At 51.2% G+C, this 26,816-nt stretch overlaps 2 protein-coding genes across 4 annotated transcripts in view; one reads left to right on the top strand and one right to left on the bottom strand.

The window, feature by feature from the left end:
* Window positions 1-2,391: 2,391 nt before the first annotated feature.
* On the top strand, window positions 2,392-4,075 carry MAP1LC3A (microtubule associated protein 1 light chain 3 alpha). 2 transcript variants are annotated; one of them, XM_024559523.4, is made up of 5 exons: window positions 2,392-2,651; window positions 2,942-2,997; window positions 3,080-3,186; window positions 3,469-3,638; window positions 3,907-4,075. In XM_024559523.4, the coding sequence occupies exons 1-4, from the start codon at window positions 2,612-2,614 to the stop codon at window positions 3,629-3,631; spliced, it is 366 nt and encodes a 121-aa protein (XP_024415291.1). In that variant the 5' UTR covers window positions 2,392-2,611; the 3' UTR covers window positions 3,632-3,638; window positions 3,907-4,075. The 2 variants fall into 2 exon arrangements, with proteins under 2 accessions (XP_024415291.1, XP_024415290.1); XM_024559522.4 differs by having other exon boundaries at window positions 3,469-4,075.
* A 189-nt stretch (window positions 4,076-4,264) lies between these two features.
* Window positions 4,265-26,816, bottom strand: part of PIGU (phosphatidylinositol glycan anchor biosynthesis class U) — a 97,964-nt gene continuing 75,412 nt past the window's right edge. For both annotated transcript variants that reach the window (XM_024559521.3, XM_071221770.1), the window contains 3 exons: window positions 25,257-25,381; window positions 19,000-19,142; window positions 4,265-4,698 (listed from right to left, as the gene is read on the bottom strand). In XM_024559521.3, coding sequence (XP_024415289.1) covers window positions 4,585-4,698; window positions 19,000-19,142; window positions 25,257-25,381 — 382 coding nt within the window. In that variant the 3' untranslated portion in view covers window positions 4,265-4,584. The remainder of the gene's footprint in view (window positions 4,699-18,999; window positions 19,143-25,256; window positions 25,382-26,816) is intronic.

Genomic DNA, 26,816 nt, shown 5'->3' with positions numbered 1-26,816 from the left:
CTGGCATGGAGTTTATAATCTTATTTTTGTCATTTCTGATATATCTGTAGTTATGAACCTTTTGCAGTTAATGTTTATTTTATTGGTCTTTTCAAAGATCTAGCTTTGTTTTGTGGTCCATACTAGTGTTTTTGTATTTCATCAATTTCTGCTCTTCATTATTGCCTTTCTTCACTTTCTTTGGATTTACACTGTTATTCCTTTTAAAAATTCTTTGACACTGCTCATACATTTTCCATACTTCTTCTTACCTAATAAGGCTGTACGTTCTCTACATGCAACTTTACTCATTCCCTTCCCCCACCCGGAGATTTACATGTATTCCTATTCTTGGTGTGATCCACAGTTTTCATTCTATGTGGTTTTGTTTTTGAGTAATAAGTTTTTTAGAAGAATATTTAAATGTCCAAACATTTGGAGATTACTTGGCTTGTGTCCACAGTCAGGGAACATGGTCTGTATGAAATTCACTAATTGGTATCTGTTGAGATGTGTCTTGGGGTCTTAGCTGTTAGCTGATTTTGGTAAATGTTTCTTGTGTGCTTGAAAGTAACATACTGGGTTCAGCGCCCTTCTATCAGGGTACATTGATTAGGATAATATTTTTTAAATTTTTTTTAGATTTTATTTATTTATTTTTAGAGAGAGGGGAAGGGAAGGAGAAAGAGAGGAGAAGAAACATTGCACACCCCTAACCCGGGAACCGCCTGCAACCCAGGCATGTGCCATGACCAGGAATGGAACCTGTGACCTTTCAGTTTGCAGGGTGGTGCTCAATATACTGAGCCACACCAACCAGGGCTGACTAGGATTATCAATAGTATTAAAATATACTGTGTATTTTTTGGCCGTTTGGTCTGTTACTACTGAGAGAGGTCTTAAATCTCCTACCATGCTGGAGAATTTGGCAATTTTTCCTTTTGTCCTGTCACTTTTGCTTTATATATTTCCAACCCTTTTTTAAAACCTCTAACATGCAAGTTGAAACTGTTAGATCTTTCTTGAAACCTGTTCTCTTAATCATTTTGTGGCGGTCCTCTATAGCGCTAATGATGACTTTACCTTCAAGCCAATTTGTCTGATTTTCCGATACATTTATATCTTTTGGTTAGTTTTTGTCAAGTATGCCTTTTTCCCCCCATCTTTTTTACTTTGGTGTCCTAAGCTCTTAAGTGTCCTCTTGTAAATAGCATGGAGCTATGTTATATTTTTCTTGGCCAATCTGATCATCTGTTTGCAAAGACGAATGTAAAACATTTCCTACCTCTGGCTTGGCACCATTTATATACCGTTTGATTTACTTTGCTTCATTTTTCCTCTTTTCTGCATTCTATTTTAATGTCCTTTAGTAACTTTTCTAAGTCATACTTTGTTTCCATTCTTTTAGTGAGTCCTCTTAAGTGTCCGGAATACATACTTGACTGTACAAAGCTGGACAATTACCATTACCTTTGTGCTTCTCCTCCTGTCAAACAAGTCAAGTTTCCTAGAGCGCCTGCCCTGCTTGCCGTCTCCCGTCTTACCTTCAGCGAGCCCCGTGCTCCTTGTTTCGCACTCCACAAGCTGATCATCACTATTCGTGATGACTTGTTTATAGATGACTTACATGCTTGTCAGTTTAGTTGCTCACCATTTTCCCATCTAATTTCTTGTCTTGAGAGTTCTGCCAATTCACCACAAAGTGCCTAGATGCTGACTTTGTTTTTATTTATCCTGCTCTGGATTTTATGTGAGGATCCTCCTGGTCTATAATCAATCTTGGAAACTTCTTAAGGAACTGCCTCTACCATATTCTTCCTTTTCTCTCCTTCTGGAATTCTGATTGGACATGGGAGTCTTCCTCACTATTCCACTCCAGTCACTTCCTCTTTTATGTTTCTTCACTTTGTTTCTCTAGTTAATTGCTTCTGGTTATTCTCCAATTCAGAGGTTCTCATCTGCTGTGTCCAATCTGCTTTCTTGCCTCATCTTTTGAGACTCGAATATGAATAGCTCTATTTTTTCAACTCTTGGAATTTCTTTTAAAACCTGTGTTCCTTTTCAGTCTCGCCCACCCCACCTTTTTCGTTCTCTAATCATAAGCCGCTAGGGGAACTTTTTGGTTTACTGCTGTCATCCTCAGCGCCTCGTTCTGTCCCTGGAATTAACAGACTGTGCAGTGTCAGTGACGGCAGAACGGAGGATGCTGAGCCTCTGCCAGAGCTGGGAGTCCGCTCCCGCAACGGCCTCTGAGCTTCCCAGTCTCTGCGCAGCCTGGGCTTGGGGGAGAGGGACCCTGGGCAGGCCATGACGTCAAGGCACTGTGACGTGCCCTGGGAGCCACCGCCCCTTCCCGGAGCCGGTCGGGAATCCAGGCTCTGTGTGCCCTGACGTCACGGTCCGGGCGGGCGTGTTTTGCGTCGGCCCAATGGGAACCGCGCGCCGGCCTCCCCTTTAAAGACTGTTGTGACCTGACGTCACCCGGGCGAGTTACCTCCCGGAGCCTCCGCCGCTGGGCTCAGCGTGAGCCCCAGAGCCCTTGAGCGCGAGGTGCAGACTGCTTGGCGCCCCTGTACCACGGCCACATCCCCGCCCCGGAGCTCCGGCCTGTGTGCCCAGCCGGGCCCGCGAGATGCCCTCCGACCGGCCTTTCAAGCAGCGGCGGAGCTTCGGTGAGGCCCAGCGGGCGTGTGTGTGGGTTAGGGTGGGGGGCGCGACCAACCTACTGCCGCAGGTGACGTCAGCCCTGTGACGTCAGGTTTCAGCTTGACCCTGGGCTGGGAGGCAGGTTCGGGCCTGAGGTCGGACCTCCCAAGCCCGTTCTGTGTCCAGGCCTGCCGGACGGCCCTGGGGGCGGGGGCTTTGGGGAGGTGGGGCTTGCCGCCCCTCGGGGACAGGAGACAGGCGGGGCAAATGGCGAGGACGACCCCCGCCTAGCCTCACTGCCGACCTCCTCCCGCAGCCGATCGCTGTAAGGAGGTGCAGCAGATCCGCGAACAGCACCCGAGCAAGATCCCGGTGAGTCCACGGTCTCCCTGCTGTCCCCGCCCGGCCCAGGCTCCGCCCAGGCTCACGAGTCCCCGCCCTGCCCTGTTCCCAGGTGATCATAGAGCGGTACAAGGGGGAAAAGCAGCTGCCAGTCCTAGACAAGACCAAATTCCTGGTCCCGGACCATGTCAACATGAGCGAGCTGGTCAAGATAATCCGGTGCGTGGGCAGCAGCTTTCAGAGAGGGACTTCGGTCCTGCTGGGGCTAGGCAGCAAGCCAGGTCCTTTGGAGAGGGGGGGAGGGGGCAGTGGGTACCTATTCTGTGGAGGTTGGGGAAGTTCAAGGTCAAGGCTGTGGTCACGTCAGGGGTGAGCCTCTAACAGGCAGGGATGGATGTGAAGGAAGCAGAGGTAGGACATCATTTCAGGGAGGGAGTCAGAGCTACACCAGCCCGCCAGGGCCAGGCCCCTCACTGTGGGCATGCCTCCTGTCCACCTCAGGCGCCGCCTGCAGCTGAACCCCACGCAGGCCTTCTTCCTGCTGGTGAACCAGCACAGCATGGTGAGCGTGTCCACGCCCATCGCGGATATCTATGAGCAGGAGAAAGATGATGACGGCTTCCTCTACATGGTCTACGCCTCCCAGGAAACCTTCGGCTTCTGAGCCAGCAGTAGGGGGGGGGGGTGGTTGGCCTGGGAGTGGGGGACCCTGACAGGCTCTGCCTAGGGAGTTCTTGGCTCCTGAACTGAGCTGCCCCAGCTCCTGGGGGACTGGGCAGTGATGCACCTCTTAGTTCTAGGGCACCAACCACTCTGACTCTGTGCTGGGCAGAGCCTGGGCCTGTGTTAGGGTTGCCCGTCTGGGTGCTGGCTGGCTGGGGGATGGTGGGAGCAGCCCTCAGCACCCCTGCTCTGTCTGGTTTATCTTTTTTATTTTAGGCCCCTGCCTGTCTGCCCACCTGCCCCTCCCCCACCTGAGGCGCTGCTTCCTGCCTGGACCCACCCACCCCTGAAGGACTGGCCCCTGGCTCACCCGGTCTTGACATGGTGTATGGATCTGTGGTCATTGTCCCTCTGCAGAATAAAGATTGCTCAGGCCTGCCTGGCCCTTTGCCTCCGGCTGCTTGGGGAGTGGGGTGGGCTGCTGGCGGGGCTGTCCCACACCAATATCTGCTCACCAGTACACATCTTGTGTTCTGTGGACTTAGGGTTCATTCTGGAAACCCACACCCTTGTGTAGTGTATCATGTCAGTATTAGGGGCCCACACCTTCCAGGAATTTAATGGGAACCCAGGATAGACTTCATACCAAAAAAATTTATTAAGTCACCACAACCTAACAGACCCTGCTCACCTGCTTATTCCCCTTTTCCTGCCAGGGAAAGGGCTCCTTTGTGTGCAGAGCCAAAAACGGGGGGTCCAGGTGGAGGTGCTCCTGGCAGCGCCCCACAGGCCTTGCTGCCAGTCTCAGCTCTCCTCTGCTGCCGAGACCGTGGCCCTGCACTTGAACCTCGTCTGCCTGAGGACTTGCCTGCTGGCGGTTCTGGCGAGAGGGCTCGGCCTGTCTTCTGGCCTGTCCAACCCCTGAGGTCCGTGCAGCCCTGTGCCCAGCCAGGCCTACTTGAGCAAGAGCATGGCCTCCGTGCCATCCTTGGCCGTCAAGTAAAGACCGTGCGTGAGGTAGTACTCCCGCCGCAGGAAGGCGTAGAAGTAATCGGAGATCAACAGGATCTGGGGAGGAGGGAGGGGGAGAGAAGAGTGTGAGAAGCTTCGAGGTACCTCCCCGTGAACCCTGGGTCCCTGAAGAACTAGGCAGATGTTGGGAGACCCTACCCAGGGACCTACACTTGACTCTGCAAGGTCTCAGTGGCACCTAAGTAGTACCGGTATGACCCTCCCTCCACCACTGTCTACACCTCTTTCTCAAGCTCTGGCCTCTGAACTCCAGACTGGTACTTCTGCGACCAGAGGCCCCTCCGCCTCACCTCTTGGGTGCCCACAGGCCTCTCAGGTGACCCCCGCCACACTCCCTGTCAAACTGGCTTCTCCTACTGGGAAGCCAGGCCCCACATCTTCAAGGTTCTCAGACCACCGAATCACCTGATACGTCTCCCATATACACAGCCACTAAGTCCTATCAGTTCTACATCCTAAACTCTCAAATCCACCAGTCTCTACCCATCTTAACAGCCACTGCCCTGGACAAAGCCACTGTCATCTTAACAGCAATCTCCTCTCTGGGCTCCCTACACTCAAACTTCCCCCATTCTATTTTCTGTAGCTGCCAGAGGTTGCTTTTCAAAACAAATCCGGTCATGTTAAAATCCTCTAAAGTCTTCCTATGGCTCGTAGGATGAAGATCAAGCTCCCTGGGGCGCCAAGGCCTTGCACCTGGTCGCGCCTGTGTGCCTGCGTCACCCTCTCCCTCTACCTCACTCTGCTCTAGCCGCACTGGCACCTTCCCTCCCACTGTAGGACCTGTGCTGTTTCCTTGGCCTGCAATGTTCTCTCCCCTTTCATCTAGTTAACCACCATCTGCTTGCCCTACAGATCCCATGAAGGCCCTTCCTCAGAAAAGCCCTTCCACACCCTGCACCCTGCAGGCTGGGTCATGGCCCCATTCACCTCTCCTCAGTAGCACAGACTCATCCAAACTGTAGTTTTACATTCGTTTCTGTGACTGCCCGACGACTGTGCTCCTTCCTCCCTGCACTGGGCAGGGTCTCTGAGTGGTCCTGCCACCGTGGTATCTGTGCCAGCTCAGTCTGTCCCGTTTGCACCACAGAATGAAAAGAGCCCTGGAAGCGCAGCCCACCGTCCCCCTCAGAGGCCCAGAGCAGAATAGGGGTTTGCCAAGGTCGCCTATACGTGTGACCTACAGTCTTACAATCCGTTAGTCCCAAGCTCCCAAGACCTCCAATGCCTGGAGCAGGAGGGACGGGACCCCGCCCCACAGAAGGATGAGGGGAGAGGGTCTCACGGCTGCTGACACCACCAGCTCCCAGGCACTGAGAGGCCTCTCAGACCATCAGCACCAACCACCCCCGGGCACGCAGACAGAAAGACAGGAGCCCAGAGCAGGGGGAGTACCTGGCTCTGGTCTTGGAGCAGGTCACAGGTTCAGCTGGCCAGGGATCCCAGCCTCTGACCCTGAGACCCCAGACCTGGGCAGCCTCTCTCACACTGTGGGTAGAAAGGAGGGCACAGAGTGGCCTGGAGGAGAAGCTCAGGACTAACACCAGTGATGGCTTCAGGACAAGGACACCACTGGAGCCCATCTGGAAGGATGGTGGCAGTTAGGGCACAAAGGGTTCCATGGCTGGTCTAGGGCTATACACAGGGAGAGCTGGACTCATGGCCACGACCCTGCGAGGCCATGCACGAGGGCCCAGTCTGCCAGAGCGCAGAGAACTCAGCCGCTGCGGGGATCAGTAGAGCAGACAGAGCCAGGGCGGCCCCAAGGCTTTGCCCCACAGCTGCCCTATGGGGGTAGTTATCACAGCAAAGGCTGGCCTCACACCCTGCAGCCCCTTTCTCACCCAGGCCCAAGGTTCCCGGTCTGGGCAGCTGGGGGAACCTAGAGCTGTGGCTGAGCTGGTGGGGTCTGATCTCCAAGCCAGGTCAGATGAGGGGCCAGTGCAAAGTCACAGTTCACAAAAGAAAATGAGCCAACTCCAATGTCACAGCAGTAGGAAGTTGAACCGTATGAAGTTATTTTTTGCAGATCAGAAACAGTTGAATATTATCAATTTCATGTAGTTCAATCAAATATAAAAGGGGAAAGAACCAAGAAATACAAATGGAGTAAGATGTTGTTCAGAAGTACTAGAACAAATAAGTAATTTAAGACCTTAGGGAGTTCATTCTTTTTCCTTATAAGCCTCAACTTTTTATATACAGGGAGCGCATGTATACATATGTGCATTTATTTTGTTGATAAAAACAAAAATCCAGTCGGTAACAATCAGCCAAAATGAGACTGAGTAACACACAGATGGGGGAGACTCCTTTTGATATCCTGGAAGAGCCCAGACAATGTGTGTAGTGCTCCCCTCACCGGAGGAAGAGCTTCATCTTTGCCCACTCCCCACCCCGTCCCCGAGGGTGGGTTACACTTGGTGACTCACCCCAAAGAACAGAGCAGGGAAAGAGAAAACGGCGACCTCCCCCTGGAGGGGCCTGGAGACAGTCCTAACCAGGCGATGAGGGGAACAGCGTGAAATCGTGTGGCTGGCACGGACTTACTGCCTGAGTGTGTCAGAAACCTCAAACCTGGTCTCCTGACAAACCCCAAGTGGGGACGCTCGACTGGCTACCCGGCCATGCTCCTCAAGACTGCCCAGGTCACGAGAAATTAGGAAATTGAGCAGAGGACACAGGAGGACAGGACGACTAGATGTGAAGCAGCGCCTCTGGTTGGACCCTACTTGGACACGACAGGACTCGCGGGCAAAACCCACATCGGGTCTGGAGGTTACTTAATGAGAATGGACAAGAGTCAGTTTCTTGGTTTCAACAAATGTGTCGTGGTGATATAAGATGTTGACAAGTGGGAAACTTTGTTTGTATGGGGCATATGAGAACCCTGTACAATCTAAGATTATTCCAAAATTTAAAGTTAAGAAAAATGTGCTATTGTTATGTGCAACAAGATAGATGAGCCACAAAAATATTTTGCAGGGTGAAAGGCGGCTTTGGAAAATGTACATTTAAGACCTGTGTTTTTCACTGTATGTAAATTTCTTTTTTTTTTTGTTTTTGTTTTTGTTTTTTTTTTATTTTTCTCCCATTTAAAATATAGCTTTTATTATATTCCAGTAGCTTTTACTATATTCACAGAGCTGTGCAACCATCCCTACGACCAATTTTTTTTTTCTTTTTTTTTTCTTTTTTTTTTTAATATATTTATTGATTCTGCTATTACAGTTGTCCCATTCCCCCCCCACTCCACTCCATCCTGCCCACTCCCCTCCCTCCCACATTCCCCCCCTATAGTTCATGTCCATAGGTCATACTTATAAGTTCTTTGGCTTCTACATTTCCTACACTATTTTTACCCTCCCCCTGTCTATTTTCCACCTATCATCTATGCTTCTTATTCTCTGTACCTTTCCCCCTCTCTCCCCCTCCCACTCCCTTAATGACAACCCTCATGTTCTAGTTGTTTGCCTAGTTTGCTCTCGTTTTTGTTTTATGTGTGGCCGTTAATAACTGTGAGTTTGCTGTCATTTTTACTGTTCCTATTTTTTATCTTCTTTTTCTTAGGTAACTCCCTTTAACATTTCATATAATAAGGGCTTGGTGATGATGTACTTCTTTAACTTGACCTTATCTGAGAAGCACTTTATCTTCCCTTCCATTCTAAGTGATAGCTTTGCTGGCTACAGTAATCTTGGATGTAGGTCCTTGCGTTTAATCTTGGGTAATGTAATGATGATGTGCCTTGGCATGTTCCTCCTTGGGTCCAGCTTCTTTGGGACTCTCTGAGCTTCCTGGACTTCCCGGAAGTCTATTTCCTTTGCCAGATTAGGGAAGTTCTCCTTCATTATTTGTTCAAATAAGTTTTCAATTTTTTGTTCTTCCTCTTCTCCTTCTGGCACCCCTATAATTCTGATGTTGGAACGTTTCAAGGCGTCCGGGAGGTTCCTAAGCCTCTCCTCATTTTTCCAAGTTCTTGTTTCTTCATTCTTTTCTGGTTGGATGTTTGTTTCTTCCTTCTGGTCCACACCATTGATTTGAGTCCCAGTTTCCTTCTCATCACTATTGGTTCCCTGTACATTTTCCTTTGTTTCTCTTAGCATAGGCTTCATTTTTTCATCTGTTTTTCGAATAGATTCAACCAAGTCTGTGAGCATATTGATAACCAGTGCTTTGAACTGTGCATCCGATAGGTTGGCTATCTCTTCGTCGCTTAGTTGTATTTTTTCTGGAGCTTTGAAGTGTTCTGTCATTTGGGCCATTTTTTTTGTTTGTTTCTCTTGGCGTGTCTGTTACTTTAAGGGGTGGAGCCTTAGGTGTTCACCGGGGCGGGGTAATGCTGGTGGCTGTGCTGTGACGCTGTACATGGGGGAGGGGGCGAGAGGGAGCAATGGTGCCCGCCTCACTCTCCTCCGGATTTCAATCTTCCACTCTGATACCCACAATCAAACTGGGCCACTCTGGTGCTGGTTCCCGAGTAAGTGGGCCTGTGCACACTCTAGGCCCCTGTGGGTCTCTCCAACGACCTCTCCTGTGAGGCTGGGAGTCTCTCCTGCTGCCGCCCCAACCCCCACGGGCGTTTTCAATCAGAGGTTTGAGGCTTTATTTCCCTGAGCTTGAGCCCTGGGTTACGCGGTTTGCTTCGCTCCCTGTCGTTTGTCGGGTTTATCTGTGGGTGAATGTGGTGCCGCAGGGTGCTACCCGCTGCTCTGCCTGCCCCACTCTCCGCCACTCTGAGTCCAGCCCTCTGGGTTTATCTGTGCAAATGTGGGGCCGCAGGGTCCGCTAGTGCTCGGACTGCCTGCGCCATTTGTCCCACACTCCGCCAGTCTCAGTCCCACCACAGCCACGCGAGTCCTCTCCACCCTGGTGCCCGTCTCCGCCCCTCCTACCAGTCTGGATGTGTTTATTTTCTATTTCCTTGGTGTCGGTCCCCCTTGCTGTTCGATTCTCTGTCAGTTCTGGTTGTGCGAGGAGGCGCAGTGTGTCTACCTACGCCGCCATCTTGGTTCCCCCCTGTAAATTTCACATAAGAAAAATGTGCACAGATGTTGAGCTCTGCTAATGATATATATGTTGAAATATCCAGCAGAAAAGTACCGAAGCCTGCATTTCACTTTGAAATACATTTTACAAAGAGAGAGAGACTGAGGGAGAGAGAGTTACCAGTAACACGCACAGAGGGAAACGTTAATGATCAGTCTAGTGGTCGCTACAGGGGTGTTCAACATGCAATCTTTCAACTTTGCTGTACGTGAGCACCTTCATAATGAAGTGTCAGGGAAGGGTGGCGTGGAGGGGAAGAGCCCTGTGCGCTGGCCTAGTCTGTCTGGAACAGAAGGTCCCTAGTCCTGAGTGGGTGCCCTGCTCCTGCCCCCAGGGAGAGGGCATCTCATGGGCCCCAGGCTGGCACAGAGGCCTGGCTCTTTCGGAGGGAAGCCCCTGGCTGGTCGCAGGCTGGCTGAGACAACCTGGTCTGACCTTACAGTTTTGTATTTGGGCTGAGGAGAAGGGATCTCCCAGAGGGCCTGGGATTCACCCCACACAGCAGCTGCAGACCCAGGGCCCCTTTGCCCAGTTTGGGCAGGGGAAGGTGGGAAGTCAGTGCCTGTGTTACCCTGCACAAGTCATTCCCTCTTCCCTGAGCTGCCTTTTCCTCATCTGTTGTGTAAGTGATAAACTCTAGTTTATTACCCGCAATGGTGGCTCCCTCGTCCTTGCTCCATCCCTCGGTGTGTTCAGAGACCTGAAGAGCAGCCGTTCTCTAAAGCTGCCCTCACTGACTATGGCTGAGCTCCCTCCTGCCATCAGCCACCAAGTCCTGCCAATCCCCTTCCTCAGACTTCCGACTCAGCCCCTCTTCTCCTTTCCACTGCCTCCCTCATCCTCCTGGCCCCCAGGGGGGTCTTTCTCTCTCTCTCTCACACACACACACACACACACACACACACACACACGCACGCACGCACGCACACACACACTTCACTTGCCTGTGCAGAAGCCAAAGGCTCCTTCCTACTTATCCCTTGAGAGGCATCATCTCCATTTCCTGCCCTCAGAGTCTTCCCTAAGCTCACACTCAGTTATGTGACCCCTGAAGTGAAGTCACTTCCTGTTGACCTCCCACCAAATGGGATGCCACCTGCTCCAGCTCTGTGGGCTGGCGCCCTGGGAGTGGTTTGTGGGTCCCTATCCCCTCGGCACTGCCCCAGTGAGGGCCCAGTCAGACCACGTTCCTCTCACTGGCCGCCATGAGGGCTCCAGGTCCCTCTTGGGGCTGCAATGAGGATTTAATGGGGCAGCTGATAAACGGGTGGTCAGGGACAGAGAGGGGTAGATCAGAAGTAGAACAAAACAGTCAGAACATGCTCCGTTACAGGGTGGGAGAGAGGGGAGACAGGGAACCAACTCACCCCGTACACCAGCCCTGGGCCAGGCCCTTTATAAGAAGCGTGTCACTGGCTCTTCACAGCACTCTGGGCTAGGGCTCACGGGCCCCGCTTAGAGGTGAGCACTCTCAGAGGTTACGTACGGGTCTTGTCTGGGGTCACAGAGGAATAAGAGAAGTGTTTGGGCTACAGCGCCCATCCTGCCCATCTGAGGCCCAAACCCTGGTTCTTCCCTTCTCCCCACAAGCCCCTCAATTTGGGGTGCTGGAGGGGCTGAGTCGCTGAGTCCTGTGATGGACCCGTGCTGACGCTTCACATACACTGCCACCCTGGTGGAGGCTGTGCTCCCATTCCCAGCTGTCACTTAGCCAAGGAGACAGTTTTTTCGAAAAGGCACAAGTGTCTGAGCCAGCCGAGCCAGCGGAGGCCTTTAACAGAAGCCGCAGGACTCAGGAGAGCAGCCTCTGCCAGCACTGGCCCCTGGGAGGCAGCCTCCTGGAGAGGCAGGCACTGTCACCCCAACATGTCCCAGTTCCCTAGGTCTCTTGCTACTGGTGGAGATGCTGACACGCGACAGCCAGCCCACACTTGGGGGAACTCACGTGGTCGTCACCATCGGCGATCAAAAGGCAGAGCCCTCTGCCCACACTGCCTGGGGTATAGGAGACTGGGGACAAGACGAGCTGAGCCAACTTGCGGGGTGTGACCCGACACGCACAGGCCTGAGTGGACACGGGTGGGAGGGCATGATGGAGAAACAGAGCTCCACCCTCCGGCTCTAAAGATGTGAAATAATGGGGAAATCACTGGACCTCGGTCTTGGGGTCTGGAAGGTCACAGAGTAAGATCAAAGCCAGCTGTGATGGCAATCGTTTTCTTTTTTCATAAAAATTTATTTGAGCCAGAGAGAGGATACTCCTGGAAGCAAGATCTCAACAGACTGAGAAAACTGCTTCCTGTGGCAATCATTTGCTCTGTGGCACTTTTCAGTTGACAAAAGCTTTCCCTGTCCCGCTGTATATTGATTGAGTCCTCACAACGACCCTTCTAGGCCGAGGAAACTGAGGCTACCACCCCCTTTTGCCAGGTTTAAACAGTCTCCTCCCTGTGCTCAGATTCCAGCTCACATCCCTCCCCTCTCTTCCCTTCCTGGTAGAGTGAGGTTTTCAGAGAGTCAATCGTACCGCAGTTGCCCTCAGCTGAAAACCAAAAGCTCAGCCTGGTCCTCAGCATAACGGGGCCCATGCAGGCCCCGTGGCCCTGACCCCTGCTGTCCTGAAATGGCCCCATTCTATCAGATAGCACTCGCCACCTCTACAAAACTACCTTCCCCCCTGGCTGGCTCACTACCCCACCCCAACCCCAACTCCAACCCGTACGCCACACACCCTAGAACCCGTCCCAGCACCTAGAACCCAGTTAGATCCTCAGGAATCCACAAAGAGGCGGCCGTCCTCCAGAAGCTTCCTTAACTGCCCCAGCTGAGCTCCCCAGCTGTGCTTGTCCTGGTCATAGCACCACCCGCTGCCCTAGCCCTGCCTATTTCCTTTCCTCTCTCTCCCACGGACCGTGGGCTCCTCAGACACAGGGCTGTGTCTCATTCACCCCCAGTAGAGTGCCTGGCACATAGCAGGCACCTAAGTAATATTTGCTAATAAATAAACTAGGCCCAAGGAGTTCTGTGACCTGTGTGAGTCCAGTGAGCCAGGATGGCTGGGGCTGGGAGTCGCTGTGGAGTTCGGGCCTCCTAAGCCCAGGCCTTCCGGCTGGCCATGCCCCTGTATTTAAACCAGGCTTTTCCTGCCACTGTGGTTGTGGGCGGAGGATAGGAAGCCTGTGACAGAAAGGCTCAGGATGCTCGATGCTGAGCACTGAGCTAAAGGTTTGATGGTGGGAGGGACAAAGGAATGAACCAGGGCCTTCACAAATGCCACCGCGGAGGAAATCAAAGGAAACACGCACACCCAATTAACAAGGCTCCAGCCTGCACCACAAGCGCCTCACGTCAGGAGGAACCAATCTTCCCACACACTGACCAGGATCAGCCAGGGCCACACACAGCCCACAGGAATAAACCTAGGATGGGCCCCATCTGTCCACAAGTGGGGGCTATACAACACCCAACCACTGCTGACCTCCCCCATATATCCCTTAACATTGCCTCACTGGTGCCAGCCCCAGAATGACACAGCAGGCCAACAGAGAGGCGATTCCAGGAGACAGGACTGTGGTCTCAGTGTCCTGGAACAAATAAGGGAGTCCTGAGCAGGGCCAACGTGCCAGAGGGTCGGTGCCAGGCCCCAGGGCTCTAGGTCTCCTGGAGACAGAAAGTAGGATGGCCAGAGCAGGCCCGTCCCAGGGCCTAAAGGGTCTAGAGCACAGATCGGCTCAGGGCGGCCTCCCAGGGCGAGGAGGTGGCAGCTTTCGGCGTGTTCCAGACCCTGCCGGGGACGGGGTGGGTGGGGTGAGACATGGAGCAAGAGTGGGGGCTCTTCAGAGGGGAGCGGGGAAGGGGGTCTCGCTCTGACTGCCCAGGAATCCGGCAGAACCTGCCACAGGCCCAGCCTGGACCAAAGTGGAGACTGGAACTGGGAGGTTAAGGGTACAAGATGGCTCGAGATTGCTGGTCACAACGTGGTTTCTGATCCCAGCTGACTCTGTTCATCAATAAACAGCCACTGAATATTCCTTGGTGCTGGGAATACAGTCGTGAAGGAGACACGGTCTCCTGAGAGGACGTGGCACACGAGAGCATGACTGCACGCGCCCCACTGGAGTTTTGTGACTTCCACGCCTCAGCTTCCGCATGTGTATCAAGAGGGGAAAATAAAAAGTGCCTCCCTCAAAGGTGAAGTAAGTGAATTCCTCATCATAACACAATCAGGGAAGACAACTTAAAGCGCTGTTGGCAGGGGAAGAGTTACATCGAGTGTGGTGAGTCCACATGTGTGAAACTTAAAAAGGAGCTTCCTCTCTCAGGTATGAACAAGGGACATCACCAAGGTGTTTTATCTAAAGGGGAAAAAGTCATACTCCCATCGTGATGCCGACGATAAAACATACACACAGATAAAACCCTTTTTCCGTGAGCACACGAGTAAATGTGCAGGGAAACGTCCAGAAGTCACACAAACACACGATCCAGAAGATCAAAGAGACCATATGAGCCCGCCCCCAGCCAGCTCTCTTTAAACATGAGCCACTATTATAATTTGGGGAAAACATTCCTATGTTCCCTGTTTTTAAGTTGAATTAGAGTGGGACATCTTATCTTACTCTTTTTTAGAAGCTAAATTTTATCTTTTAGAAAAAGACATTATTTATTTATTTTTAGAGAGAGGGGAGGGCATAAGGGAGGGAGAGAAACCTTGACTGGTTGCCTCTCACACGCCCCCAACTGGGGACCTGGCCCGCAACCCAGGCCTGTGCCTTGACCAGGAATCAAACCAGTGACCTTTCAGGTCATAGGTCAGCCCTAAATCCACTGAGCCACACCAGCCAGGGCTATTTATTTATTTATTTTTAGAGACAGGCAGACAGACAGACGGACAGACAGACACATGGATTTGTTGCGTCACGTATTCATGCAATCATTGGTTATGATTCTTGCGTGTGCCCTGACCAGGGATGGGACCCACGACCTAGATGTATCAGGATGGAACTCTAAGCAACCAGCTACCTGTCCAGGGCTTTAAAGCTACATTTAGATGTGTTCCTTTTTGTTTAAATGTCACCCTCGATGTCCACTCTTCTCTTGTGGGTCACTGTCCTGCGGAAGAACGGGGTCAAAAACAGAGGGAGAGAGACTGTTCTCCTTCCCTTGGTTTTGGGTCTGAATGGTTTCCTAGGAATTTGCTCGGGGTGTTTGAAAATCATGTTTTTTTCATGTGCTATTTCCCATGTCAACATATGAATAATGGCAACAGGACCCACACATTACATGTCCATCCTTTCAACACCCTGAGTTGGGAGAAAACTGCCACCCAGAGAAACTTAATCACTTGCTGAAGGTCACACAGTAAGGAAGTGGAGGGGCACCTCAATCACCCTATCTCGGTCCTTACACACACATACATACACACACACATACATACACACACATACATACATATGTAAACACACACACCCTGTGGATAGTTTGCTGTTGTCATTTCCTGGTTACTGACTCTGAGGCACAATTATAATTAGCAAATGATCAACGCCACAGGCTGAAAAATACTTAATGGCCCCAGGGGAAAGGATGGGGCTAAGTCACTAGTGGCTCACCTACTGGTGTAACTAATGACCGACCAATAATCTGTTGTATCACAGGCTATACAGCACGGACCAACTCAAGCAGAGCAGGACTTCACATCTCCAGGCCAAGGTGCTCTCCACACTCAGCTCCCGACTCAGCAGCAATGGGCCTGACCTGGCTGCCTGCTGAAAACCTACACTCACCTGGTTCCCAAGACTTCTCTGGCTGTCTTGCCCAGGGAGGGGAGAATGAGGATCAGGTAACTCAGGGGGGAAAAGGGACCAGACATCCCAGCTAGAAGAACTGAGAAGAGCTCGCTGTGGGACTGAGGACATGCCCCCAAATGCCATCCATTTCCATGGAAGCACTGACTACGGGTCAGACGGAAGCAGAGGCTGGTGTAGGCTATGGAGGGAGGACATGCTGGGGTTTCACTGGCCAGAGATCAGAACCCCTCAGGTACTGGCAGAAGCTGAGAAGCTGAGAAGGGTTGGGGCCAGAGAGGCCACTCACTGACCTTTGCCATTGGGGTGACTTGGCTCCCATCCCACCCACCTCCTAGACCATCTCCCCCGCCCCTCTCACTCTCCCATCTGAAAGGTCCAGTTTCTTCTCCTCATTCCCTGCAGCTCCCCTTGACTATTCACCAAAGGAAAGGCGATCTGTTCCCTCGACTCCTGCAGTGCCTGCTCTCTGCACATGTGGCCAGTAATCACATGGTGCTCCCCCCTGACTATCTTCGGTTCATCCATTCACTCCACAAATACTTGCTAAACGACTGCTCTGTGCCAAGCACTGTAGCGGGGGACCCTGCAGTGGGTGGGACAGGCAGAGCTCTGCCTTTATGAAGCTCACAGGCTAGTGCGGGAGACAGAGAGAGAACGAATAATATAAAATTATAGATTGGGTAAGTGCTCTGAAGGACACAAACGGGGGCTAAGAGAGAGTCAGTGGGGCAGGGGCACCGCGTGAAAGGCCTCTTCAAGGAGGTGACGTTTAACACACACTAAAATTCCAAATGTCTCCTATTTGCAGCCTCTGGCTCCCCATAGGGGCGAGGCAGGGGTTAGTATAACCCTTGTGACGAGGGCGGCTCCTCTACCTCAGACGATGCTCCCAGACAGTGATATGACTTGAGGGCCTGCCTTGGCGAATCAGGGCCTCCATCTGACAGGCCCCTTTAGTGACCTGGTGGTGGCAGCCACAAAGCCCAAGGCCAGTAGTCCCAGAAAGCATGGACCCCACAGAGTTGTCTCTGGCTCAGAGCCACAGGACCCAGGCCCTAGGAGGCCGATGACACAGTTGTGCTGGGTGCCTGAACAACCGCAACTTACAGGCCCTTGGTCCACTGCTGGGAAACTGGGGGGGTTGGTCTGGCCTGTCCCATGGGCAAAGTGGCAATCCCGCACCGACGTACAATGCACAGTGCCCTCTGCCCCACAGACGCCCCCGCCAGGAATCTACCCTAAAGATACTGGCGTGCGTGTACAACAGTAGGTTCCACTTACAGCAAATCAAGCAGAAGCAACCTCAGTGCCCATCAGCAGAGCGTCTACATCATGGTACGTCCTACCCATGGGGTATCGGAGCCATTACAGAAATGACCTCAAGATGAGATCACTAGGTAAAAACCAGCAGTGTAGGATGTCACGTCCTTGTATAAACAGAAAAGCTCTCTGTGTGCACACACGTGGCGTGTAAATGCAGAGGGCTGCAGACACGTATCGGGCTGACCCCAGTGATGGCCTGTGCTGTGGGCGGGAAGGGAGGGGCCCAGGCAGATCTTTACTTTTCATCCCGTGTGCTTTTATTGTTTGATTTCTTTTCCCCAGCAATAATAAATTCATATAGTATGATTAAAACTACATTTTAAAAGCAAAATAAAAAACGGTAAAGGCAATGCCAGGAGTTCGGCCTGGTTTTTCTCTATAGCTCAGTCATTAACACACTCCATCGACCTGGCCTTTGGTTCCCACCCCCAGCCCCATCCTTCTCTCCCAACAATTCAGTTTCTCTCTCCTTCGATGGCACCTGACCACTTGCCAAGATCTCCCACGCCATTCCGAGACCCTTGCTCCCTAAAGGTGCCAAAGGAGCTACGTGAAAAAGCTGTTCTCGGGCAGGTTCCACAGGTGCCTCATAATCACTGCAACCGCACTCCTGACCCACACTCTACACTCGTGACCTGGCAACAAGCTGTGGGCCGTTTCAGGGGCTCCCCCACGTCCCAGGGCAGGCCCAATGCCCTTGCGTGCCAGTCATCACTTGGAAAGGACAAGTAGGGAGATTTCAGCAAGAGAGAAGAGCCAGACAGCCTTTGGATTCCTTCAAGGTGCAAAGCTGAATCCTGCAAGACAGCGTACAAGGTGCTGAGCATCCACCACTGTGTGACAGGCAGAATAGAGCATCCGGCCTGGTCCCACCCAGGCCACAGGGCCCTCCATCTCTCTTCCTGCTCTTCAGAAATCAAGAAAAATAGCTGGGCTGGACACTAATTGTTCAGAAATGTCCATGCAGGAAATACCAGGCACATCACTCACAATCACTCACAGCAAAAGCCCTAACCCCCTTCTTTCCCGGCAGCTGACTTTGGAGACAAGACTCTCCCTGGGGATTGTTCAGTGCCATCATCAGTCCCTCCAGCCAGCCCTGCTTCCCGTCCAGCCCATACGCACAGGAAACGCCTGGCTGTGCCAAGCACAACTGAAATGGTAAGCAGTTCAACTGATTCTCATAGGAACCTGCACAGTGAGGACAGACCTGACCTGAGAACACTGCGCAGGGGACACGTTCCTTTGGAGAAGTTTGCTAGACCACCTGCAACAGAATCTCTGGGACAGCCTGTTAAAATACAAATTTCTGGCCCTGTTTTCCACATCTCCTGGGTCAACATCTGTGGAAGTAGGATTAGAACATCTGCTTTTTTACTTTATGTTTTGACAATCAAAGCCAGGTAATGGTAACAGTCATAGCATAAATATAGGATTTAAAACATGTTAACAAGCAATCTGCATTTTTAGCAAGCTCAGTGATTCTGATGCTGAAAACCACCACTCTGCTCTATAGCACCAAGGAAAGGCTTTCCCTGGGCCCGAGCGGGCGGGGCCCCTTGTCAGCACTTCTCATTGAGTGACTCCCCGCAGGCTCCTCTCCCACTGCTCCCAGCGTGCGTTTTGCACTCCAGACTCACCCAACAGCAAGACCCAACCACTTCTCATCTCTCTCTCTTTGCTCCTGCTGTCCCCAGAGTCCGAAAAGCCTCTCTTCCCCTGCCTCTGCCCTCCCCACCCTCACACAGTGCACTCACTCTGGGTGCCACACAGCCCAGGCCCTGTTACAGGAAGAGGGTGGACTCAGAAACCGAGCCTTCCCTGAATTTTGCTCTAGGCTCCTCCAATGACCTTGGGCAAGAGGCAACCTCTGTGAGCCTTGGTTCCCCTTTGTAAAACAGCTGGTAACACTATCTCACAGGCTTGCTGTGAGAATTCAGTGAGGCAACGGCTCAGCAGGGAGCCCAATAAATGTTAGCCAGATTCAGTCCTCCACCCCTCCCCTCCCCCGCTGCTCCTACTCCTTATCTTTTCTCCCAGACCAAGAGCTACTTGAGGGGAGGAAATGTCCCCTCATTCACACCCGAACTCCTAGTTTGCAGAACCCAGGGCCTAGGTCAAAATGAACCAATGCCCCCACAGTGCCCTCAACTCTTACCTGACCAACGTTGAAGGTCAGTGTGATGGCATAAAAGAAGTTGGAGTTGGCACTTCCTGCGTAAATCCAGAGGTGCCACAGGACAGGGAAGAGCAGAGAGCAGACGATAATGATACAGCCAAGGACAAAGATATTTCTCAAGACTGCAAAGACAGAAGGTCACAGTTAGCCCAATGCTGATTCTCTGTGATGGTCCCACAGGACAGAGAGGCCCATGGAGCGCCTAGTATAAGCTCAAAGGCAGAACGCCCCCGCCCTCCCCTTACTCAGAGGCTCCCGGGTGCCACCAGGGTGCCAACCTAAGACCCTCGAGTCAATGGCTCCCTGTGCCCAAGGCTGGTGGGAGGTTCTTGATTTGAACTCTGTACCTCCCATTGTGGGCTTGCTGGCTAGTTAGCAATGCCATGAGTGCCTCTGGGCACTGGGCAGCAAGACACTGCCCTCTACCCCCTCCCTCTCCCTGAGCAGGGTGCTGACCACATGAGATCACGAATGGAAAGAGCAGCGTGAACCCATGAAAATCAGAGCCGCCAGGGAGTCTCTGTGGTGCTAGAGCCCCGAGTCTTAGAAACACGTTTTCCATCCTCCCTAATTCATGTCTTAAGTCTTTTGTCCTGCTCTTCAAATGTCCCTTACTCTCCCTTAGATGATTTAAAGATCTGTTTTTGACACGCTCCCTCTCTGCTATCACCCCACTAGCCCCAGAGGGAATGGGGAATGTCCCCAGGCAGGCAGGGAGGTTCAGCTGAGGGAGAAAAAGGCAGGAGAGTGGGGCCAGGCCAGGCCTCGGAGAGGCCTTGGTTAAAGTTCCTGCTCTGCCAGCAAGTTCCTCTGAGGCTCAACTCCCCCATTCCTAAAACAGTACTGAAACGCAAATTTCGTAGGAGTGTGCCATGAATTAAACAAGAAAACCTGTGGAAAACCTGGCGCGGACAGGTAACTGTGTTTTCTATTTCTGCTATACCACAAACTTAGTGGCCTAAACAATATAACTTATTATCTTACAGTTCTGGAGGCCAGAAGTCCAAAATGGGTCTCACAGGCCAAAACCCAAGGTATCCTTGGGGCTGCACTCCCTCTGGAGGCTCAGGGGAAAATCCGTCTGCTTGCCTTTGCAACAGGTAGAGGCTGCCTGTGTTCTCAGTTCATGCCCCCTTCCATCTTCAGTCAGCAGCGTCAGATAATTCCTTTTCACATTTCAGCGCTCTGAACTCCTCTTTAGCCTCCCTTACTTTTTAAAGAACTTTAGTTTTTAGAGCAGGTTTGCAGGTTAGAGCAGGTTGTAGGTTTGCAGCAAAACCGAGAGGAAGGTACAGAGGTTTCCCATATGCCTCTGCTCCCACCTCCTTCAAGGGCCTTTGTGACTACACTGGTCCCACCTGGGTATCCAGGACCCTCTCCCCATCTGATGGTCCTCTGCCAGGTAAGGTGATGTGATCACAGGTTTGCGGGATTATGGCCTGAACACCACGGTGGGAGGGAGAGGGGGGATTATTCTGCCAACTACACTGTGCTTTTTCTCCTTTGTAATTCAATAGGGGATATCTGAGAGTAGGATTATATGCTATTTTCATTTCTTTCTTTACACTTTATTGTATTTTTAAGTAAACTAATAAATATTTATTTTTAAAAATGTTTTCTTTTTTTAAGTTTAGAGAGAGGGGGAGAAACATTGATGTGACAAGAGAAACACTGATCAGTTGCCTCTTGCATGCACCCAGCCTGGGGATCAAACCCACAACCCAGAATCGAACCTAAGACCTTCTGGTTTATGGAACGATGCTCTAACTGAGCCACACTGGCCAGGGCCTAATAAATATTACTTAAATTAATTGAAAGAATAACTTAAAAAAACTCTTAGCAAGGGGTCTGGTTAACAGCAGATATTTAACCAGTAGTTCCCTTCCTCGATGTGATCCTAAGCTTCAGGGAATTCCTTCTCCTAACTCAAAATTCTGGGAGATTGAAGGAAGAGGGGAACTCCCGATCCTGAAGGCTGCTCATATCAGCTGTACGAAGACTCGGTTCAACCGCTATTCTGGGGGTTTCACGCATTGGAAGGGAGACTGGATTACACACACGATCTTCACTTTTGGTTGCAAAATGAAATCATCTGGGGAAGCCCACCTCTGGGCTTCTGAGTAAATCAGAGTCTCTGCGGGGGCGGCGGGGGCCAGAAACCCATACTAGTTTCTAAAAGCTTCCCCAGTGATTCCGATGTGCAGCCAAGGCTGTGAACCACTGGATTACAGCTGTAGACCCTTTCCAAGTAGGAGGCCCGCAGCAGTCTGCAACAGAGATCTCACTGTCACAGGGAGAAATATCAGCACAGGCAGTTAAAGCCGAATGTTTTCAATTCAAGGTTCATTCTTTATTGAGAAATGGCAGGTGTTATTTTGTTGCTGGTTGTTGCTGTTGCTAAAAAGTCCTTTCTTTCATGAAATGGAGATGAATGGCTGGTAGTTGACTGTTTTAATGTCTTCAGCAAAATAACAACTTGGCAACTCTGTCTTCGGAGTTTTCTGAAATTGTAGGGGTCTGTGAAACCTCACAATTTAGAAATGCAGGCCTGGAGGGCTTCCAAGGCCCTCTTTTTCTGATCTGACATTTCCACAATTCAGTTCTGGGCTTTCAAAGCTAAGAGAGGTTAAAGCCTTGACTCAAGCCTTCCTGAGACCTTTCTTTTCTCATTCTTTCTCCCAGAAACAGGAAGTCTGGGAAAGGGGTGTGTGCACTGAGAATTGTTGTTGTTGTTGTTGTTATTAAGCAATGTTACAACCTCAAGACATAACAAATCTATTAATCACTGCTTCATTCCAACGTCACTATTTACACTTCTCAGTGGTTCTTTCTTATCCTCTGGAAATTATTTTGCTGAAAAGAATATACACTATTCCTAAAATAAAACTTGTGTGGCCTGACAGACCCATTGGGTCTTTATTCCACCCCTGTGGCCACTATGGATTTCAGACCAGGTGACAGGAGGTGAATAAGCGCACAGACACCGAGAGAAGCTCACACGCAGCTCCTGGGTGCAATTGCGAAGAGCTGCAAAGACACATTCCCATGTGCCTGGAGGAAATGTCACCAGCATCCAGCTGGCTTCTGGCCTGTGGTGACCTTTGTAGGACTGAGGAGCTGCTACTCACTCTTGCTGGCTGACAGGCCAGGGGATTAAAACTACCGTATTTTTCAGACTATAACACGCACTCCTTCCCCCAGTTTGGGAAGAAAATGGGGGTGCGCCTTATAGTCCGAATGTAGCTTACATTTACATTGGTGAAACATTACGTTATTTATGCTATTAAATATTTTACCACATTTTTTGCTTCAAATTTTTTTTTCCTATTTTCCTCTAAAACCTAGATGCGTCTTATGGTCTGAAAAATACGGTACATGCCAGAGCAGATGGAGGGAGGGACCGGGGCACAGGACAGCTTGTTCCAGGCACCAGGAGGTGTCAGAGATGTCAGAGATGACCGGGGTCTAAAGAGACGAAAGGGTTCACCCTTCATCAGACTTGCTAGGCCAGATGGAATCGGACTCCCCGCTTTTTGCACTGGGTGGCTTATCCAATCTCCGGGTCTACCATTGACAAACTGAAACTTCAGGCAAGTCACTTTCCTCCTCTAAGCCTCAGGCATTCAGAAATAAAATGCCACCTGAAGAACCCAGTCCCAACAGAGGGGCACAGAGGGGATTTAGGGACTTCAAAGGTCATGGTGTCACTTCTTTTCTTAAAGTAGGTTCTAGGTACATGGGAATTTATTATATTGTTAATCTTCATAATTTATATACATATTTTATCAATATTCTTTTATCTTTACATAATAGTTAATAAAAAATAAAACACAAAATGCAGCCCTTTGGGTAACCAGCTCTGTCAGCTGGACCGCTGCAGGCGGGCACCGGCTCAGCCAGCAGGCTGTTCCCTAACACCGCAGTTGTGTGTCTGTATGACTCAGCCCGGCCTGGCACCACTGAGTCCTGGCGTCTGGGGCCTACACTCGGGGAGGAGCCCGTGTGCCTCTTCTCCCCAGTGAGCAGGACAGGAAAACAAAAAGGTGGATGTGTGAGCAGGCATGTTGTAAATGGCAACTAATGTTTAAACTGAATTCTTAACCACTTTAAAAGTCTGAATATATTCAACCTAGCCTTAAAGACTCCTCAAAGCCCCCACTCACAGGTTCTCAGGACCAGGATGAAGACACTCCTCGCTGGATGGCATGACTCGCAGTTGTCAAGCCCCAACAGACCCTCCAACAGGAGCGTTCTCTGCTGCGGGAGCTTGGCACCGAGGGACGGCGGCCAAGGCTCTCTGCAGGAGCTTCAGACAAGCTGAAACCGCCCCGCCAGCCAGCCGGCCACAGCATCTATTAGACCATCCAGGTTTCCGGAAACTCCATCCTTATTTTTTTGTGCTTCGTCACCCCAGAGGGCAGAAAATAGCTTATTTCAAGTTTTGAAAAATATGTTTGTTCCAATGACCCTGAACAACTCTGGCTACCGAGCCTGAAGCTTTGATCATGGAACTGTGCCGGAGACCCCACCCCTACCCCCGCATCTTTATTACTTCTGAAAATCACTACAATGCTATTTATATTTATAGTTTTTCAAACTTAAAACACTCATGAAAAATATTCTCCCCACTTGCCACATGAAAAAAATGGGAGACTCAGGAAGGTTAAATGATTTGCCTAAAAACATGCAGCTAGTAGTAGGAAAGCCAGGGTCCAGACTCAAGTCAGTCTGGCTCCAGACTGTGTTCGGCGACCCGGGATGAAAGATACTTCCTGAGGAAGAGAGAGACTGTGTGGGACAGATAGCTAAGAAAAAACGACTCTACTTCCAGGGAAAGAGGATCAATGTCCTCAAGAGCCACAAATTGGAGTATGTTCACATGTTTGGTGGCCTCGTTGATTTGTCATTAGCCACTCTCTGCCAAGGGGCCCCAAGCTGACCCTGAGCCTGCTGGACTGGGTGACTCTTATCTGTGCAATGAGGATGGCATAGACAGAAGATGCCACTTCTCCCTCCCAGTCAGGCAGGACCGGTCACCACCCCACCCGGCCATCACCTGCCCACTCAGTTGTTTACCTTGCTTAGAGGCCCACTCATACAGGTAGGCTTCTTTCTGGCAGCTGGTCAGTTTCACTTCCTGGTTGATACCCAGACAGCCCCAAAACAACAACAAAGACTCACTTCCTCTGAAGCCTGCCCTCCCGAATTCATTGTTGACACCTTGCTGTACACCCACTGTAGGCAAGGAAATCCAACAGCTGCCTTTCCATTTTGGTTTAGAGAACCAAGCGGCGGTGGGCCGCTAACACTGCCTGTTTATTAGAGGTTTCAAAAGCCCATCCGCAAATGTTTGCCGCATTGTCCTGTGTGTCGGGTTTGACCCTGGGTGCCAGGGACATGGAGGCAAAGGAGTCATGAGCTACCCTAAGGGAGCCCACAAACACTGAAAAGAACCCACACAGAGGGCCAAGAGCCCAACCGAGTGAAACACAGGGGTCCTAGGAAGCACAACTAGGTCACTGCTAAGTCGTCTTCTGAGAAGGGGATGATCAGAGCTCAAAGGGGTCGTCAAGGTAGGTGGGCAATCTAGTACTGCCCATGTGCTTTTAATGGCCCTTTGGGTGCAGCTCTGGGAAATGGTTCAAAGCCCTAGGTCTAGCGTTGCATTGTCCAATACAACAGCTTTCCCCATGTGTGGCTTCTTAAATTTAAATTAATCTGAATTAAAAATTCAATTTCTTAGTCACACCAGTGGCTACACTACTGGACTGTGAAGACATAGGACATTTCCAACATCACAGAAAGTCCTACTGGACAGCACTGGCTAGAGGCTCACAGATCTGGATTCCAATGCCCAGCCCTTCCACTAACCAGACCTGTGACCTTGAACAAGTGGCTCTACCTTTCTGCACCTCAGTTTTCTCATCTGGAAAACGGGACTACTTCCCTCAAAGGCTGGTGTGAAGATAAAATGAACTCATGCGTGTAATGCTCTTAGAACCACAGTGAGCAGGGACACAGTAAGTCCTCGCTAAGTGGTAGTTGTTTTTATTTTCACCACTAGTCCACAGCACCTGGGAGGCAATGATTGTGCCTCCTGACACTGCCTCTCTCCTGCTGCTGCTAGCACAGCAGATGCCCAACAAGTGGCTTTCAATCCTTTCCTCCCTGGCTGTCTCACCCAGCGCACGGGCTGACACAGACTTGCCACTGGGGGTCAGAGGCAGAATACTCACATCGGTAGAGATGGTTCCACACAGGGAAGAAGGCCATGTAGAGGGCCACATCCCCCACGGTCGGGTAGGACTTGAAGATGGAGATGATGGCTATCTGGATGAACATGAAGAAGATAGGGTGCTCCCTGGGGCAGGGCAGGACAGACAGACAGACAGAGATCAGTCAGGAACCAGGCCTACCCCTGAGACTCCTGACTCTATCCCTCAAACCCAAAAATACTCTGCAGGGAACTTCAGGCAAGTGCTGGCTCTCCTACTCACAAGACAGTGGGGCCAGGCCAAGTAGCACAGCCGAAAACTGCGGGGACCCAGATATGCCCAGAGGTGGTGAGGAGGGCCCAATAAACACGAGAGTAACAGCCCACAGAGACATTTCCCATCATCCTCCCCACAACCAGCTCCGGGCCTTCCCCCAGGCGCTACCCAGGGAAAAAACAAATGAAGTCAGAGGCTCTTTATTACTGGGCTTCAATGAGTGCTTGGCAGAGTGTAATTAGGCAGCCACCCTGGCCAGAGGCCCCTCTGACAACTGGACGCAGGACAGGAAGTGCTTCCTTGCTGATGCTTTTTTCTCTGACAATCGGGTCAGTGGGGTCTACACACCCTTAGCTATGATGAGCTCTTTTCCAGAGAGAGAACTGAGAGCTGTGCAGCTTTTCAGCTCTTAAGGGCTGGAAGTGGGGTTCTCATTACCTTCAACTAATAACAAAATGGTTACCATTTCCTGACCCCTTGCTCTGCTAAGTTCTATGCCCGGCCCTTTTCTTGCAACACTGCATGTGGTCCTCACTGCACCTCAGCGGCGCCTCCAGGTAGGCAATGCTGACATCCGCACTGCGCAGATGTGGAAATCAGATTCAGAGAAGGCGAGTGAGCTAGTAAGCGAGGGAGGGGTTTGTCTCCAGAGCTCCTAAGCACCACTGGAACTGCTCTTCCCACTGCCTGCAGCTCTGATGGTGGGGGACGGGCGTGGGGGGCAGCAAGGACAGGCTCAGTCTCCAGTGCTTCTGACACATGCAAGAGGGAAGCCAACAGAGGCCAGGTCTGTGCCCTTGTCGCCTACATTTACACAACACGCATGTGGCCTACACCTGCACGGCTCCTGGACACCCAGCTCCCAGAGGTTTTCTTCAGAGGTTCCTGGCATTCTGGTCTGGTCTTGTCCGAATGACTCAGTGGGTGTAAATCCGAGATAGGACAGACATGTAGACACCCAAACAGTCCAGTCCTTCTACAGAGCAAATGCCTCAGAAACTCCACTTGGCAAAGTCACACAGTCCTGCAGCTTCCACAAAGGGTTCAGCTAGCTCAGCAAGCATCTTTCTAAAGACACTCCAAACCACTTGCTTCGGGCTTTGTAGGTAGCTGGTCACATTTGAACATTTCTATGAAAAGGCCAGTGAAAATGTGGTGCCAAAATGCTTGGAGACCAGACCCTCCTGCAACACTGCCTGGGGACAGGTGGCCTGAAGGGCCCTGTTCCCACAGAGCTGGCACGGGAAGCAAACACTGCAGAGAGCTTCATATCCAGGCACAGGAGGGCAGCAGAGGGGAAGGTCA

The sequence above is a fragment of the Desmodus rotundus genome, chromosome 6, assembly GCF_022682495.2.
Source record: "Desmodus rotundus isolate HL8 chromosome 6, HLdesRot8A.1, whole genome shotgun sequence".
Classification (NCBI taxonomy): Eukaryota; Metazoa; Chordata; class Mammalia; order Chiroptera; family Phyllostomidae; genus Desmodus; species Desmodus rotundus.
The sequence above is the reverse complement of the archived record's forward strand: the minus strand, read 5'-3'. Positions and strand labels throughout refer to the sequence as shown.

Excerpts from the sequence above, each read along its gene's own strand:
- MAP1LC3A (XM_024559523.4), top strand. The coding sequence starts at position 2,612 with ATGCCCTCCGACCGGCCTTTCAAGCAGCGGCGGAGCTTCG. Across the intron at positions 2,998-3,079 it reads AGCACCCGAGCAAGATCCCG|GTGATCATAGAGCGGTACAA; the intron begins GTGAGTCCACGG and ends CCCTGTTCCCAG. Across the intron at positions 3,187-3,468 it reads GAGCTGGTCAAGATAATCCG|GCGCCGCCTGCAGCTGAACC; the intron begins GTGCGTGGGCAG and ends TGTCCACCTCAG.